We start from the raw sequence: 18,946 nt of genomic DNA on the forward strand, positions 1-18,946 counted from the left end.
GTTTTGCCTCTGTCTTTATCTTTTGTTCGTTCCCGTGTTAATATCACATTAGGAGACAAACTTACAGTATAAAAGCCTTCATACAGTCTTCATGCACTGTAGAGTCTTAGCCCTTATCTCCCAAGCATGATGAGCATTCCACACTGTCACTGTTGTGTGGACACCTAATGACCCAACAGCTTTAAAACCGTGTGTGTGTGTGTGTGTGTGTGTGTGTGTGTGTGTGTGTGTGTGTGTGTGTGTGTGTGTGTGTGTGTGTGTGTGTGTGTGTGTGTGTGTTGCCCCGTCGCTCAGCATTCCAATGACTTGGATCTATAGCAATATGCATCGACTCATATCCATCCTGGTCATGCATGCACTGTATATACAACACCCATCTTCCCGAACACAGCTCGATTGATTGATTTTCATTCGGAAATTAACGTCATTGTGTAGATGACGGTGCTGATTTCAAAGGCAGAGCTGTCAGCACGTGATTTTCTCCTGTGTAAAGGAAGAAAAACAAAGAATGTTTTACTTTGTCCTCGAACGATTGTGTGGTTTTGTTTTAGAATGAGGCAGTGTCTCTCTGTAGCCATTGGTCAGACATCACGTTGTGTGTGCATTGATTAAATTAAATGACTTCCAAACTACTGTTCATAACAGGAAGAATTCTCTCCAGTGTTTATTCTTGCCATGGATAATCATCAGATGTCACTTTATGTTCAGTTCTGTCCCAAAGTTGTGAAAATCTGGGAACCTGTACATGAACAACACAACAATAATTGGAAAAGTTTTCCCACTGAGATGATTTAAGCACAAACACAAAACCTGCTGCTGTTTTTATGTGTGAAACATATTTGCATGTTAGGCTTGTATGAACTGAAATGAAAGATGGATATAGTAAGTGTGTTGGGTAACAGGACACAACAGAGTAATGATCTCGTGCAAACTCACTGACAATGCATTATCCAGAGGGAGAACTCTGAACATTGTTCCCCCCTGTGGCCTCTTTCTGCAGAGTAAAAAGAGCACATACACATTTGTATTGCACTCAGTTTTTCATATAAAGACAGACTGAGGAAGAAGATGGGATTAGATCTTTTTGGCAGAGGATGGGAAAGAGCAGAAATAAACCAAGTGGCAATCTGAGTGAGTCACGTTGGAGAGCGATGTATTGATATGATTATTTATGGAGATAGCTCGAACAATCAAACTGCCTCAGGTTGCTTGTGTGTCCAGAAATAGACGTTTTTTCATCGGGCTGTTTCCAGTGTTCACAATCACAATATGAAAGGAGATGTTAATAAAATATTCACCAGAGTCTTCTCTTAGTTCCACATGTGGATATGAGCAAAAGTGAAAAGTGGCAGTGACTTTGTACTGAGAGGAGTTTGACTGCTGTCCAGTATTCTTTCATAAAACAAATTCCTGATCATAAACAGGCCACCATCCTGTTCTAAAACACTCTGTGTAGCTTCTCCCATAATTCATATCGATGCATTCAGGTACACTATGGGATATAAATGGAACAAACACTTAAGACTTTCTCTTTCTCACACACTGCACACATACAGGACATATTGTTGTAACTATATGGCCAGATACTTAAACACTAAGTCTTGAAAAATTCATGGTGGAATAATAAAAAAAATAAAAAATAGAGGTGACCCTATATCATAAAAACATGTTTGCTACACACTTAAACACATGATCATCAAAACAGAACATAAACATGAACAGACATCTTGACCCCTTGAAACAAGATGAATTATGTTTCAATAAAAACCTGTGTTGATATGATTTCACATCAGCCATCTGCACTATTTTTAGATATGTTGCAGAAAAAAGGAAACATCTCATACAGAAGGTTAAGTGCTTTGTTTATTGAAATGTACATTTCAAACATGAACACATTTTCTGCCATATAAAACAAAGTGTGATGTTAAAAGAAATTGCCTGGGGCCCATAACTCATGGCGTGCTGCAGTGAAACGCTGTCCCAGGGGAACTCTGGTTGTTTAGTTTAGTGTCTCCTGTCAGGCCAAGGTATTTCCCACTGCTCCCAGAAGGCCTTGAATCAATCCGCCTGCTGGATTTGAAGGTGACATTCAGTCTCCCCTCCCTCTGGTCTGGGTATAGTGACTGGGTTTCTTCCTTGTCTGCACCGCTTGTCACCCAACCCTGTCCCGAGAGACAAGTGTTATGAAAGAGACAGAGACAAAACTGTTTAAAAAAACAAAGACAGAGTAATTATTTTTTCTTTAAAAGGGACCAAGAAAAAGTAAAAAACAGGTGAGTTATTTTCATTTTATTTTTGTAAGCCAAACTTGTTGACAGTTTTCACTATGTTGAAGCCATCCGCAGTGATTTTGTTATTCTAGTGGAGCAGTGGGGAGTATCCACCCTGTGGTACAGCGGATGTGGGACCCATCACTCCACACAGCAATCTAAACCTTCCTCCTGGGCAGGGTGGAAAGAGCAAAGAGAGAGAGAGAGCAGAACTGCCCCAGATTCCCTTTAAAAAGTTCCTCCTTTAAGAGCCCGTCCGAAACACTTAACACCCTCATCCACTCTCATCTATGCAGGCTGTCACTCACAAATCACCATCTGTTTAAGGTCTGTTTGTTCAGACTGGCAAAAGAGAAATGTGAGAAGTGCCCAGCTCAGACTGGCCTGTGACAGTCTGCTGTGGGTTAATAGTAATTATGATAACAATAATGATGTTAGCGTAGCTTTACTGCCTCCCTTCATGCTGTTTCTGGGAGAACAAGGCATCCAGGCAACAAAGAGCCCATGGGAGCTGTTCTGAAGAGAAAACAAAGTTTAGCTCTGCTAATTTGAACTGGAAATAAGATGAACTCGAATGAACCTTATCTGAAAAACCCAAGAGTGAGACTAGTCCCGCTGTAGCTGACATTCATTAAAGACATGCAGGGCAACTAAATCAAACTCCTGGTGTGCTCACTCACTTGTGGCTTAAACCACTTGGGCTAAAGTTGCCTTGAAAATGACATAATCACAAACTGACAGGTCCAGAACAAACAAAGCTCCGCATTCAGAGCTGGAGACTGAATTGTAACTCAAATGCTATGGAGCGTGATTCACCCACGGACCCTTTTGATTGTGTACACAATGATATGCATTCATTTCCATGGAGACTAAACAAACAGAGCGGCTGGTGTCCCTCTTTTCTGATATGAGATAGTTTCACCTCTCCTGACTCGCCTATCAAAGCAACAAAACTATTCCAAAGGGGAAATTCCTTTACTGGCAAGAAAAATCTATTATTGACCATAAAACCCGACCTTACAGCAATTAAAAAAAGAAATGCAGTTCTGTGTAATTGATTGAGGCTGATTCAGACAGAAAAAATAATGGCGTTGACAAATGAGCACTTGAGAAATAACAGTTTCTCAATTCCAATGCCAACATTCAGTCAAATGTTACAGGTAAAGGGTTGTGAGAATGTGGCTGAGTGTGTTGCTCAGTGTGTGTTCAGGCCTGCCAACCACTCTACATAGACAATTTAACAGCCCTCATAAAAACAGGAACATTAGGCAAAGCAGGTCCAGATCCACGTCTGTCTCTCATCGACCTTTCTTATCCGTTCCCTATTTGATCCACTTCCCCTGAATGAAAAATGTCGGCGACTCCGCTCTCTCCTGAAGCTCTCCCTTTATAAATTTCACCATCTAAATTGCTATTCCTATTAGTCTGTGACACATACAGTCTGCTATGTGAGAGCTGCCTGTTACACAGGCCAGATACCATTATTCATTGCAAGCTGTGTCTTGTAAAACAACACCACAAGAACCTGTTTGAAGCCTGGGTACAATTAATTACAGAAAAAAAGGCAGATGAACACTGCAATGTGATATGTTTTTACCACTGTTGTTTCCTGCCTAGTAATGACTTATGCAGAAATTTTAACAGAAGTGATTGAGATGCTTAGTAAGGGTGTGATGACTGAGCTAATGCGCATATTAAATGATCCCGTCACAACAGAAGGTAAATTGCAAGCCATCAGGAAAATCATCTGCTTCATGCGATCACAGTTCATGACAAGTTTTCTCCTCAACCATGTCTGTTTCCACCCCGCGCCCCTCCTCTGGTAAGAAAAGTTTTCAGTGGCTCCAACGCGCGATTCAACTATAAAAGCCTGTAATCTGCTTCATATGTTATTTTGTACAGCAGAGGGTGAGCGAATGTGTGTGCATGATTAGGAGGCACCTCTCTTGTTTTGCAGTGAGATTAGGTAATACAAAGCACTTTATGGTTGAAACACATATTGAAAGCAGCTGCTTTTCCCCCCAGCTGTTCTCGCATTGCCTTTGTTGTGTGTTGAGTATCAGGAAGTCTGTCCAGGTAACCAATAGCCCAACTGTTGCTACCTTCCAAGCTAATAATATAAGCCTATGGGTATGCATGCCTGGATCTGCTTGCTGAATGTTATTCAAATTTAGTTTTTTTGTGATGGCTGCAGTGTCAAGATGTACTGTGTGTTGCAGTACAGTAACTGTTGTGCATGCACATGTGTCACTACTTAGCAGGGTTGTCAATGTCTGTGTGTGTTTTGAGATGAGAGAAGCAGAGAAATATGTCAGTCTAACCAGCCCTGCATATGGTTTCACATGTCTGTACTTACATTAGGTTTCATGTGGAACATATGCAACATGACCTCTGACCCCTCACACACTCAGTTGTCAGTTTCCTTTTCCTGACACCAGCACCTGGGTGCAGTTTTCCACTTTACACTTTTTCACCCCGGGGGGTATGCTTTCTGTGTGTGTGTGTGTGTGTACATGTATATGTGTGTGTGGGCATGTGTTCACATGGTATAGGCCCTTACCGTCCGGTTCTGGAGATGGTAACCTGGTCACTGATTGGAGCTCATCAGTGTGTAGCCTTTCAGAGGACCTAAATTCACTGAAAAAAGAGGTGTTTATGTTTTTGTGTGTGTGTGGGTGTGTGTGTGCCAGCCAGTGTAATTTTATCTGTTTGCACTTGTATTGCCGTACTTGGAAGTTATATACTGTCATGCCCTAAAGAGTAGTAACTACAGAAACAATGTTTTGAAAAAAGGATAGACATTTTATGCTAGCTAGCAAGAAAGGCTAACCCCTTCATTTTAAGCCTCATTAATCTGACCATTTTAACTTTAAATTGTTTGTATATAATAATAATAATGATAATAATAATAATGCCTCAAAAACGAAATCTGTGAAAAACACACCAAATTGCATGGATTCCACCAGAGTGAAAAGCTTTGACAGCAGTTAGCATTACTGTTACTCTGTTAAGCTAATTACATTTTGGCAGGACTGATTTAGCTGTTTTTGACCCATTAAGTTGTGACTGAATTTGGCTACTGCCTCATGCAGATGAATTAGCAGGGTTTTGGTTCATCAAAATGTATATTTTTTTAGTTGCAAATGCAGCTGGAAAAAGTATGTGAGCCCTTGGAATGACCTTGTTGTCTGCATTGATTTATTCATAAAATGTGATCTGATGTGGATAAACATAATGTGCTTAAGCCAATATCACGCATACAATTATAACCTTTTATGTAAGTGAACCCTTGGATTTAATAACTGGTCAAATCTCCTTTGGCAATGATAACAAGCTCTTCCAGTAGCTGCTGATCAATGACTCTTTCATATTGGTATGCAGTTCCGTTTTCTACACTTAGGGCTGCGTGTCATTCAACAATTCAACCTTAGCTTCATCAGTCCATAAAACATTTCCCAGTAGTGTTGTGGAGAGTCAAGCTGCTCTTTGGCAAACTTCATTGGCGCATTGATGTTTTTTTGGAAAGCAGCGGCTTCCTCCGTGGTGTCCATGGCAAGAAGCCATGCTTCATGCAGCCATGCACCATGATTTGGGAATGGTGGACTCACGAACAGAGATATTGACCAGCTCCAGTGATTACTTTAAGCCTTTAGCTGCTACTCTCAGGTTCTTTGTTACATTTCTAATCATTGCTTGTTGTGCTTTTGGAGTCATCTTAGCTGGACAACCACTTCCAGTGAGAGTGACCACAGAATGAAATCATCTCCATTTATGGGCAGTTCATCTGACTGTTGACTGATGAATATCTAAACTCTTTTAGATGACTGTGTAAACCTTTCAGCTTGATGAAACCAGCAATTCTTGATCGTAAGTCATCTGAGATCTCTTTTTTGCGAGGCATGGTTCACATCAACAGATGTTTCTTGTGAATAGCAAACTCAAAATGTTGAAGTATTTTTTATAAGTCAAAGTAACTCTAACCCAAACCTTCAATCTGGTTTCATTTACTAGACTCTAGGTCCGACCATATTCTAGGACAAACTTGTACATAGATGGAGATAAATTCAAATGGTTCACTTACATTTTCTTGCCACTGTAGTTTAACAAAGACAAGTCACGGCTACCTGCCCCCAGCTAGCTTTAGCTAGATGTGGTGCTTTAAGAGGAGAAAGTAAGACATATGCTTGCCTGCTCAACAGATAACAAAACATATATCAGGCTTTCTTATTTATTCATCTTAATGTAATGAAGCATGGTGGAAGTGGAGGATGGCAAATTCCCACCTTGTTGAGATGGAGCATTAACTGTGCTAAATCAAACAGTGAAACTAAGACAAAACGATGATCCTCAAAATGTAATTTCTCAATAGGATGCTAAACCAGAACATCTAAGATTTTAATCAAAGCATCAACTGTGTGTCCATGCCCGCACAAACAGACACTTTGTGCAGACTGAATCCTGTTCAAAGGCGTGTGCATTTATAATCTCACAATCTGACACAAACACGCACATACAGGACCATCTCGAGTGGATCTGGCTGAAAACTTGGGAACATTATGTCCCCGTGAATTATGGTTTTAATGCTTCATCCGTTCCCATTAGGCTATCCATCACACCAGGGCTCACTTAGTCATGGAGCAGTCTCATCAAGGGGGAGAAGGGTGATGGGAGATGGGGAGAGATGCACACGAATGAGTGGGAGAGGCAGAGAGATAGAGCAAAGGATTGAGAGAAGAGAAGAAAATGGGGAGGTGGGGCGGGGGGGGGGGTGGCATGTAGATGAGTGGTTGTAAAGAAAGGATTTAAAGAGAGGGAGAAAGCTTGGGGGAGAGATGTTGATATGATCTGGAGGGAGATAAAATGTGTGGATAAAATGGACGAGCAACAGCAGCGGTGGAGAGACAGGGCAGAGACAGAGTCATTTAGACAGATTGATGGTGATGAGGGAGGGTCTGAGATCCCTCCAATACTGATAACCACTCACAACTGCTCTGACTGAGAAAAAGGGGCTGTGTGGGTGTTTTTCCTCATTCACTCATTGCGTGGTTCCTCGCTACAAAAGTAGCTCTGGATAAAGTGGCTTTGACATCAGGCGGAATCCAAACAATATTAAAACACAACATTGACCTGTTTAGACTTGCATGAACTAAAACACCATTTTCAGCACTGCCTCTGAATTCAGGTCTGGGTCCCAGGTTGTGTCTGAGTCAGTTTGCATTTGGTGGGAGGCAAAAGAAAGAGAGAAAATGTTCTATTAAAGTAAGTAATTGTATGCTCAAACACACAATTACACACATATAAATGTGTCCTATAATGCAGGATCATTGTAATTAACTTGTGCCATGGAATTATATCTGGCCCCTCTATCACACATGTTATTAACCCTCTTGTAGCTTACCTGTGTTGATTAAGTATTGATTTGTACAAGCCTTTATAACTGTATACGTCCTTCTTATAAAACTGCTTTATATTCCAATTCTCCCTTTGTAATCTCAGTGACAAACTGACATTCTTGGAGTGAATACAGATTTTACTTATTCAAACAGCTATTACTTCCAAACAGGCTTGATAGCAGACCTTCTTTTTTTTTTTTTTTCTTTAAAGAAAATCACAGCGAAATCGTATTCTTATGTCAGCTGCACCTGGTATCTCAATTTTACCTCAGTCCCAGCTTTTTTTTTTTTTTTTTTTTGGTTATATAGCCTTTTAAAATGTATTAAACAACTTTTAATTAATATTGCATCTCTTATGCAAGACCATGCATCAACAGAAACCCCACAGTTTAGTGACCTAGAAACACTATTTAACAATTCAGTGTACTGCATGCCAGGCCACCCAGGCCTTTATATGGAGGAATTGCCAATTCAGATGTAAGTGTTAAAGTAAAATGGTGTCAGCAATATGGATGACTGGCCACAGAGGGTTTCAATCAACCATGTGGTATGAGAGGAAAAGCCATGGCAACATTGTCCAAAATGTCAGTGACAAATGCTCAGTGCAAGAGCTGTGAAGGTTGCATGTTATTGGGAGAAGAGGGAGGAATGACAAAGAATGAAAGAGTGGAAGATAAGGAGATGGATGAAGCAGGACAGGAGACAGAGAAGGGGAGCGGTCAGCGATAATGCAAATGAAGACAAGTAGGACAGCTGAAGAGTTCACAGGGTCCAAAAGAAGGAAGAAGTTGGCTGGGGTGTAAGAGGACACAAAGCCACAGGTTGCTTTTAAAGGTTGAAACAGGTGTGATTGTACAAGATCTGCCTGCGGGATGGGATGAGAATCCTTCACAGTGGAGTCAGGACAAGGAGAGGAGTAGGAGAAGATGTTACAGCTGGTCTGTTTCATAGAAACCTGTGTGGACAAAGATGGAAAACAGGAGATGTAACAAGCCTTATGCTCAACGTGGCTCACTGTGCTCCTCCCTGGGCACCCACAGACAAACACTGTTCTCTAAGTTAAACACCAGCTCTTGTGTTTATTCATTAACAATCTGTTTAAGTAAGTAAAAGGATGTAGTTATGTCTTGCCTGAACTAACCCACCGATCAATTTGTGAAGAGATTTTTCCAGCTCTTTCATTGCCACACACACCCCAGGAAAAGTCAACTACAAAACCTAAATATTGCTTGATATTAAGCTGACCATGTAGCATCTGGTCTTACTCAAGAGTCTGTGTGTGTGTGTGTGTGTGTGTGTGTGTGTGTGTGCTGTTTGGCAAAATGTCGGTTATTAATCAGTCAGTTTAAATGCCTTTACACAGAAATTGAATGTCAGACACTGTCAACATGGGATCTGGGGCAACCCATTTCAAGTCTGAAGGTGAATTCATGTGTTTGACCAGGTGGTGCGTGTATGGATAGGTGCTTTTCAGTTTGATACACAATATTTTGTATTTGAGCTTCATGGTCTCCAACTGCGCTCTATTTGTCAGTGGTATTTTATATCACACATTACAAAGTAATCATTTCTAATTTCTAAGTTGGACCGAGTATTTGTAGTGGGTCCAGATGACTAAACCAGAACCGTCTGTCCTCATTCTGGCCTATTGGAGACTGTAGGTAATCGGCAGACTGGACTTGCATGTATATTATCAATCATGGAGTCAGGATTTAATTTGTTGCTTTCCTGTTGGTTTCAGAAAAATAAAACAAACAGATCCCACGCATGAAGAAAAAAAAAAAGTCATAAGAGCCAGATGTAGCCTTGTGCAACACACATTCTCAGAATTAGACAAGTAGGATGTCTAGTTTTTATTGGTTTCATGTTCAGCCTGTTTTAGTGCTTCTGTGGATAATTTGGCATTCATCAAACCCCTTGATAACTACTTGCTGAGGTGCACTTTTAACTTTGACGTAAACCTGCCATAATTTTTGGCCCCTTGGGAGTAGCACAACAAGCAGTAAACACAATACTGAGCTATCTCTTTACAGTATGAAACTTTTGGCAAAAAATGGTAACAAACAACAGCCTATTTTCACTTCTAGCAAACATAGCGCAACGTTGGCATTTATTTAGATTTTATGTTTCTGGCAACATACAATAGGCACCCTCCTTTTAGCTCTGTTTCGGTCTCCAAATCCTGAGGGAAATGTCTGCTTGTTTAGAAGTGAGATGTTCCACTGTGTTCCCTGGCAAAAACACTCTGATAAAGCCACTGTGCACTTCTTGCACAGTGGCTTTATCAGAGTAGAAACAAGGTTGATAAGAGCTGTGGGCGATAACACCAAAACAATCAGCTGAAAGTTGCTAAAATGCTCTGTAGAGCTGAAGTCGTGCAGTGCAGAGTCGGGTGATTAGTTTCTGTGGGTTTGTCATCAGGAACAACACCTTTCATGTTAGACAGGGTTATTTGATCTAATGTTCATATAAAAGTATTGATTAGTGCAGCTTTAAAGTTTGTGTGGAATATAGTTTAGTGAGTAAACATGGTTGGAATTTCAGTGTGTGTTTGCCAGATGTGCTGTTAGGAGGGACTGAAAAGCTGGGAAAGCCCAAAAAACATGCCAGCGATGATATATTTATTTTCAGTGTTGGTTTTGAAGTGTTGAAGTGCATATTTTTTTGGCAAGTGTTTTGTGTGTTCTCTAATTTACCCCAAGATATATTGACTCATATCGTCACTGAAGGCTCAGGCAGCCAGTTGGATGCATTTCTATTTTGTCAAATTGTTCAATGGTAAAATTGAGTGATTACCTGGACCATGGTGGACTAATTTGTTCTTTAAAACGTGCGTGAAAAAAAAAGAGGATAAATGCGAGAATGTAGATAAGAGCCTGTGCTGACTGCTTGTAAAAATGAATCATGCTCAGCTTTATTCTTAGCCTAATCCAATTCAGAGCTGATGTTAGAATATCACAGCAGGCGTAAGATTTAATTACAGTTCTCTTTAACAGTTTAAATGTGGCATTGTTAGCAATCCATTTGTGCATGCCATCCAGATGTAATACAGTAATTATGGTACATCCTTAGCCATTTAATGCATTTTTATTTTATAACTCTAATTCAGAAATTGACTCTCAAGTTTATAATCTTTTTAACTTGTAGATGATCCAAAAGGCATTTTATATGAGACAGATATTAAACATGGACAAATATAGAGAGCTTAATTCAATAGACTTTCCATCTCAAATCAAATTTATTTCCTCTTTGCACGTGTGTGTGTGTGTGTGTGTGTGTGTGTGTGTGTATGTGTATGTATGTGTGTGTGGGGCACCTAACATACTTGCAGCAGTCCCTCCGTGACCCCTGTGGATAGGTCTGAACAGGAACTGCTATGAACAGAGCACTTTAAAAGGAACTCTCTCCCTGAGATGTTTTGTTTTTATCCTCTTATTTCTCTTTCTCCTCTTTCTCTGACACAATATGCAAATATGGTTTGTTTTTAGCTCATTATTGCTCAGGCTGTGACACATGGGAATGTGTCTTTGTCTCAACCACTCCAACAGTGGCCACATATACAGTCCTCTTTGGATTTTCTCTCAGCTGTTTTAGTTGTAGTCAATGTCCAGAGATGATCGCAGAGCTGCTTAAGCCCTTGTGATGGTGGGAATACCAACAGGTAAAACTGAATTCTGCTAGTAATTCCTTAGACCAGGGAATTACTAGCAGCCAATATTCTGGTAACATATGCTTTTTGTCCAACCCCCATTTTAAAGCTGCAGTAAGCTTTAGTTTTTCCTTCGGCCAATTGGCAAACAGCTCCCTATTTACTTATCCAGCAGGTGCAAAGCAACATTCATTTAGTGTTAGCTCACAGCTAATTTTATCTGTCTGCCGTTTGGTGAAAAGTAGGTTTGTCAGAGCTTTTATTTAACTGAAAACAGCTGGAGCTGATGTTGATGTTAGTGGTGAGACTGAACCAAAACAGAAACATTGCACCAAAACACTGAGCTAAAATGCTCAGTCGAGAAGAGGGGAACAGCAGTCATTGATCAATGATCAAATGGCCATTGTTTATATAAAATATTGATTAGTGGAACTTAAGGAAAAGTCTGACTTTAAATTTATAAGTAAAATTACTTAAAAAACGAATGGAGTTAAAATATTTTCCTTCACTTCTCTTTTTCTTCTCTTTTCTTTTGAGGTTCTTTTAGTAGATGAAAGTAACCTGTGCATTTATTGAATTTCTACTGTATGTGTCTGTATGGGCTGTATTGGACGGTGTGTTTGTGCATGAGAAAGGGAGAGAAATGGAAGGACAAGTGTTACATGTTGTTGTGAAAACATGTCAACTTACTGTATGAAGAACTCCTCAAAGTCTAAATGCAGGAAATGATCTTGATTACAGCAAGTCTGCATGAAATTGTGCTGTCTCCTTTTATGTCACGGCAACACCTCATCACAATAACATCACATTTATCATCACATATGCAGGAATTAATTAATTATGTAATTTTAAGGGGTTCAACGAATATCACTGAAAATGCACATAGTACATATAAAACTGGCTTTATGGGACACGCAGCATGGACAATGCCCCCTTTCTGTCTCTCATACACATATTTGAAACTGAACAGACACAGCTGAATCCTGTCTTAAGTCATTCTTCTGGATCATCCAGGGGGCACAGCGCTGGGCTGTATATGACTATTGTTCGGTTGTCTTCACTCATTTTGGCTGCGGGGTGTTTTGAGACAATTTTGGCCACTACTCCATTGTGGATTTATTTTGATTTATTTTGCATTCCATCAACGAAACAGTGTCAGAGCTGCATGGTTGTCAGCCTAACACAACATTTTTCTCTTATTTTTCAAGGGGAGGGTACTGTAGGTCCAAAACACCCCCAGCCTGTACCCTGGACTACCTCTTGGCTGACCTGTAGGAAACAGTGTAGACAGCAAACAGTGGGGTGTTGTCTGTTATACTGTGTTATACTAGTGTCAGGGAAGAGGGGAGTTACGGCTAGCTTACTGCTACTGAGTTTGGCTTCCCCACAAGAAAACAATGGTACATATTTATAAGGCACAGGCTAGGTCTGAGACTTCAGTTCACATTTTAAATCTCACTTTTAAGACCCCTTTAGTGACTTTTCCTTTTCTTCAAAAAAGCAACTAGCAACATATCCAGTGACTTTCTGGGCAGACTTTAAATCCTTTCATTGGAAGAGAGATGCTAATATTTCTCAATGAATGTGCTATAATATTTCTCATGAGGTTGATGCTCCTAGACTGACTGTGTTCAGTAAGTGGGAGAGGGCAGCCATATGTTCAGTTGACCAATCAGAAGCCAGAAAGAATGAATGAGCTGTAAATGTGCATAAATGACAAATGCTGATTCACATTATTTGTCTGGGTAGTTAAATTTAGCTTGACTATTTAAGTACCAAAGTAGTTACTAAACTAGACTCCATTACGTGAGTGGATCCCCTCTATGTATGACACTCCTACAGTCTGTACAATAGCCCGTATGAAAAGGTTTTGAAATTCAAGATGATTTAGATGCATATTGATGTTAAAAATAAGAGCTAATGATAAAGCTAGTTATGTCTAGTTTGACTTAATTAGTATCTGATAAATATATGTTAATATGCTAGTAACTTATTGATGTCACTGATATGTAAATGGACATTTGACGTCATCTGGCTTTAGCTCAGGGGTCTCTGTCCTTTTTCATGTGAGAGCTACTTATGTCTTATATTACTTACATTTATTCACATTCTGTATCAAAACACTCAAATTAACCAGCCGAATTGAGCTACTTTTTGTATATACATATATCATTTGTGACATTGTGGATCAAAAACATCCTAAATTCACATCAGTAGCATGTCAAGTGTATGTTCTGTATCCATAGGTTTCAGATTTCAGTGTGTCAAGCTCACGTTTATGAAAACATCTTAAATTCACACCAGACTCACTTTGCTGAAGGTGAAATGACAGTTTTCCTTGAAAAGCCTTCACAGCACTGATCATATCTCATATGATTTTGTCTTTTTCTATTAACTGTAGGTTCAGGTGAGTCAGGAACACAAGATCAAGCAGCCACCGAGCGTCAGACAAAGAGTCGTCCTCCTCCCTTGATCCGTGAAAACCTTGATTTATTTCAGCAGGGGAAAAAAGCGCTGTAGTTTCTTACCCCTGCTCAGCCATGTGACGTCTGTGTGGAGGAGGAGATCACCACACTCAGCAGACAAGAAAGAAACAGTTTGAAGCTTCTGTGTTGTTTGGACTTGGCTCGAAAGGAGCTGATAATCTTAACAACTGTTCCTTATGTTTCATGTTAGTGTGCACCAGCCCAGAATGTGTAACAAATGCAGCAGCATAACCACTAAAAGCATAAAATCATTACTTAAACATAATCTGCCTGTTTCCAGTCTCGATCTGAAACACATGTATCATGATGACTTAGATTAACTGTTTCTTATTTATAATGTTTGAAGTTCTCGCACCAAGAGCTCAAATTGGATTTAAAGACCATATAGCCTCATACCAGATCACTTCCACAGGCCAGTATATTTCACCAGTTATTAGGTCAAAACAGCATGTGATTGCCAGAAAACTTAAATCAAATTCTGGGGAGGCTGAGAAAACTTGTGGAGGATACAAGCCTAATATGTTGCTTCCATAATAATGTCAGAACATGAAATATTAGTATGTGTTAGCCAATGCAAACACATTAAAGTAGTATTAAGAATCTGCTGCGTGAGACTGTCTTTCATCCCCTCATGCCTTATCTCTGGTGGTGGTGGTGGTGCAGTGCAGTTCTGGCCTATAGTCAGACATGCAATATGTGCCATGCTTTGTTGCTTGGAAACCCCTCATGTGGCTCTGACTGGGGTCAGCGGCTGTTAAATGGTGCGTTTTTTTTAATCTCCGCAGCAGTCATCGTTTTGTCAGCCTGTGACTGTGGGCTAGTTCTCACTGTGCAGCTGGGTCTCACCACTACATCAGGTTCAGCTCAGGTAACAGGCGCGGCGAGAAGCCAGATCTGACTTTCACTGACTTAGCAAATGCACAAAAGGATAAAGATTTTCACTCGAGTCTTCGGGGATCAAAGTCACTGACCAAAGAGGAAAGTCTGAAGGCATGGATCATATGTGAACGTTTATCTCTCACTCACTCGCACACACCCTCAAGTGCACTGTTAGCTCCATGATCGACAACCAAATGACACCGCAAAACATCTTCATCCGCTGAATTCCCCAATAATTTTCCATGTCAGAGGCGCTTCAACCTCCAAATGACTAGAGTGATTTTCACGGCGAGAGAAAACCCACCAAACGCCCTAATGAATATGTTTTGTACCAGACAGACTAATACCCTCTGCCTGAGTATCATCAGCCTGTCAGTGTGTACCTCTCCTCCCTCTGCTCTGACTGTAAACTGTGCCTTTTCAATGGCACACTACAGACTTCGGGGCAGCTTCAAACCCTGCTGGGTTGTTAATGACCTCCTCTGTTATCACTTCATTGCTACTCCTCACACCTGCACTCAAGAATAATATTTACCCTGTCTGTCATCATCATCGTGATGGGTGTGTGTGTATGTGTTTGTGTGTGTCTTCCTGTCTTTGAGTTAGACGTTAATGAATACTTCCAAGCGAGGGGAAAGGGAACGGACACGGCCCGTCTGTGTGAAACAGAGTTTTCTCAGGAAAAGCAGAGACCTGAACACCAGTGCAGAACCAAAAACTCCCTGGTCACTCATAATATTTAAATTAGGCGCTACTTCTATGTGTGAGCGCGCATATGCATGTGTGTAAACGCCCGTCCTTTCTTGTCTCTGTTTTGTGCATTTATGTGCAGGCTGGATAATGACTTGTTGAGCTTGTGAGGTGAGGATGTGTGATGATCACTTTGGGTGGCATGTTGCTTCCTGCCTGTCTCAGTAAGCTTTGAGAAATATGCCACCCGCTTGCCTTCAGAAGAATAACAGCTAAGTCATATTCCTCTGAGAAATTAAACATGAGCAGGGAAGGAGAGCGATTCAGGGGTACTGGGAGAGTGGAGAGAGGCCAATATTTTCTTTGTCTGTTTTCGAAGTTTGAGGAGGCTGGGGAATCGTTTGTAATGAGAAAGACAACAACTGGAGGATGATTCTTTTCAGTTTTCACCCGTGAGAAGATCAGCACAGCAGGTTTTTGGATATGCACACATTTTAATGCATTTGATACGCCAGTTTCTCAGTTTATTTCTATGCTGTCCCTGTTTTAACCACTTTTGTGTCTGAAATTTTGATGTGAAAACGCAAAATCAAAGAAGGTAGAACAGGCACACTTTGGCAGACTTTCAGAGAAACAACAGAGCAGCACTTGTTAGCAAGGAAAAGTAGATGTGTGTCAGACAGTTGCCTGAGGGACTGTTTGATACTTCATGTTCACGGAAGGTGACCTAATGGAAATGTTCAAAGCCATTGTTCAACATTTTTGGGAAATATGCTCATTTGCCTCTTTAATAAGAGCTACATGACAAGGTCAATACCACTCTCCTCCCCCTCCTCCTCCTCCTCTTCTTCCTCTGTATGAAGCTAAAGCCAGTTAGCTTAGCTTAGCATAAAGACTGGACACAGGGAGAAAAGCTTGCTCGGCTCAGTGTGGGAGGTATGAAAATTGTCTTACCAGCACCTCTGAAGATCAGTAATTAAAACATTATAACTCTACTGACAGAGTTAGGCTAGCTGTTTCCCTGTTTCCAGTCTTTATGCTAATCTAAACTAATCGGCTACGGGCTGTAGTTTCATATTTAGTGTGCAGACATGAGATAGGGGTCACTATAAGGTATCAAGCTTCTGATGTCATTCATTGTCAAACTATTCTTTTAATTTACGTTTCCATTTCTGGATTATTATTTTAATTATAACTGTTTGCAGTTTTTTTTTTTTTTCTTTTTCTTTTTTTTTTTACCAGGCATGCTAAAATACAGCCAAAATGAACTCACATGCACTATACCAACACTCCAAATGTACTGTAATGTACTGTGTGCTAATATAAACACAGTATATCCACATGCAAAATTCATACAAAATGTAATAATAGGAAAGATTACATGTGAGATTATTTTTTATAAAGTAAGCTTCCATGTTTGACAACTTAAAGCTTTAAAATCCATGCACCAGCTCCTTTTTAATCACTGTACATTTCTTTGATCAAGCACACTCTGCATCAAAGGGTTAATACAATCTAAGCTCTTCCTTGATGTTGCAATTTTCAACTGCTTAAGGGAAGTGACTCATAAGGATTACAAGAAACTACTATTTTGTCATTTGGATTTGCAGAACTTTGCTGACATTGTCACTTTTGAAATGTACTTGTTGGAAGAAGCGGCACTGAGGCAAACACTTCACAGTTCACTAGAGCATAATGAATTAGAAGACCATTAACAATGCCTGTCTTTGGTCCCTGCAAAATGCAGATTTGGTCCACTCAGTTTGAATACTACTACCCACAGCACTGCTCTCACAGAAGGGGATCAACCTGATTGCATGAGAGTTAAGTAGGACTGTACAGATTAATGGACAAAATAACAGAAACACCTTACAGATGTTTATAATTCAGTGCTATTGACTATCACCGTTTTCTGTGTAAACTATGATTAATACTAGGCAACAGTTAATATTTAATCCTTTGTGGCAAAGTATGAAAAATGCAATAATAGTATTAGAGTGTGATAAATGCTGTAAGTGAAAATGTGCAAAACAAATACAGTACTGAAGCCACCTCTGAGCTAGTTTCCTAATTTGTTGTTTACAGGGGTCTGTAGTTCCCTGTGGTGTACAATAAATCTCAATTTACTAATAGATGCGTCTCCTCTCAGCATCCTCAGTACTGTCTTTATCATCCCTGAGGAGAACAAATGTGAAATCCCCCAGTTGTTGCAGCGGAGGCCTCCATAGCAACCACCCACCTTTGCAGAGGAGGATCTGATAATGTGTATTTGCTGCTATCTAGTGGACAGAAGTAGTTGCTTTATTTGGTGTAATGTAAGTTCTGCGCGATAGGGGTCACTATAAGGTAATTTTTTCACATTTCCATGAGTTTTGTTTAGCTTGCCTCAAGATGCCACTTTTTTTTATTACTGTGGGAACCTGTGTTGTGAAAAGTGACCACTAGATGTCAGTGAAGGACTCAGCTTTCAGGGGCCTTCAAAGCATAAATAGGGGGTATGGTGATCAGGTGCTTTATTGTCTCTCTCTCTCTCAAATCTCAAATCCCTTCAGTTTACACCTTTTATCTGCAAAGTAGGTTTCCAGTTCTGTCATCAATGTACAAGAACTCTCATGAAAACTGTTTGGATGTTCTTTTGGATGATCTGTTTTACACCACCATGCAAATAATGGCCTCAGGGTAAGAAGAAGCACCAACAACACAGACATTTTTGCAAAGGGAGACAGAAAGATGTTCAGGCAGGTTCTCTTCACATATTGGCTTTATTCTCAGGTTTTATCCATTGGTCCACTGTGAGAGTGGACCTTTGGGAGGAGCTTGATTGCTGCTCTGCTCTGATTGGCTTCAGAAGCTTGTTAAAATATATATATTATTCATAAAGCATCCAATCAAAGGGCCAGAAACTACCCCTTTTCTTGCATATTCAAAAAGTCTGCTCCTGCCTCAATCTAAAGTGTGTGTATCTATATATAGGTGTGTGTGTGTGTGTGTGTATGTGTGTTTTCCACACTGTTGATGGGTTCATATTTCTTTTGCTTCCAGGGGCCGGCAGTGGGACAGGATTATACCTTTCCCTACTCCCTCCCCACCTCCACCTCCCACCCCCCTTGTCCCTGCATCCTTCCCTCTCCACTCTCAGCTCTCTCCTCTCTCCTGAGTGGATTTTTTTGGGGCTGTGCACATAGCCCCACCACCTCTTCCTTCCCTCCCCCCCTCCTTCCTCTCGGACAGCTTCACTCCACCAGTTCCACGCTGTGCCGGCCTGGAGAGGAGTAAGGGAGCGGAAAGAGGAGCGAGAAGAGAGGATTTGGTGAACCGAGGAGAGACAGACAGGGGAGAGGGACCATGGCTGCTCTCTCTGCCTTGCTGAAGACCTGGGTGATACTGCAGACTTTGTGCCTGGCTCTGGCCCAAGTGGTGAGTGGACAGGGGAAGTTGAGACCGGCTCTGCTAAAGACTTTGCTTCTTTATTCTGGGGTTCAGTGAGGCTAAGGGCCCCTGGAAAGGGCCAGCGGGCTCTGGATGTCTTGAGGTGATGTTATGGGGTGTGTGCTGGTTAAGGTGATGTAATTGCTTGCT

At 40.7% G+C, this 18,946-nt stretch overlaps 1 protein-coding gene across 1 annotated transcript in view; it reads left to right on the forward strand.

Moving 5' to 3' along the window:
* col9a2 (procollagen, type IX, alpha 2) overlaps window positions 1-18,946 on the forward strand; it is a 125,198-nt gene that overhangs the window by 90,335 nt on the left and 15,917 nt on the right. The window contains exon 3 of the mRNA XM_071500844.1: window positions 18,410-18,784. Coding sequence (XP_071356945.1) covers window positions 18,713-18,784 — 72 coding nt within the window. The 5' untranslated portion in view covers window positions 18,410-18,712. The remainder of the gene's footprint in view (window positions 1-18,409; window positions 18,785-18,946) is intronic.

Source organism: Trachinotus anak, unplaced genomic scaffold, assembly GCF_046630095.1.
Source record: "Trachinotus anak isolate AG129_WGS33_773 ecotype Australia unplaced genomic scaffold, CSIRO_AGI_Tana_v1 ptg000016l, whole genome shotgun sequence".
In the NCBI taxonomy this organism is placed as follows: Eukaryota; Metazoa; Chordata; class Actinopteri; order Carangiformes; family Carangidae; genus Trachinotus; species Trachinotus anak.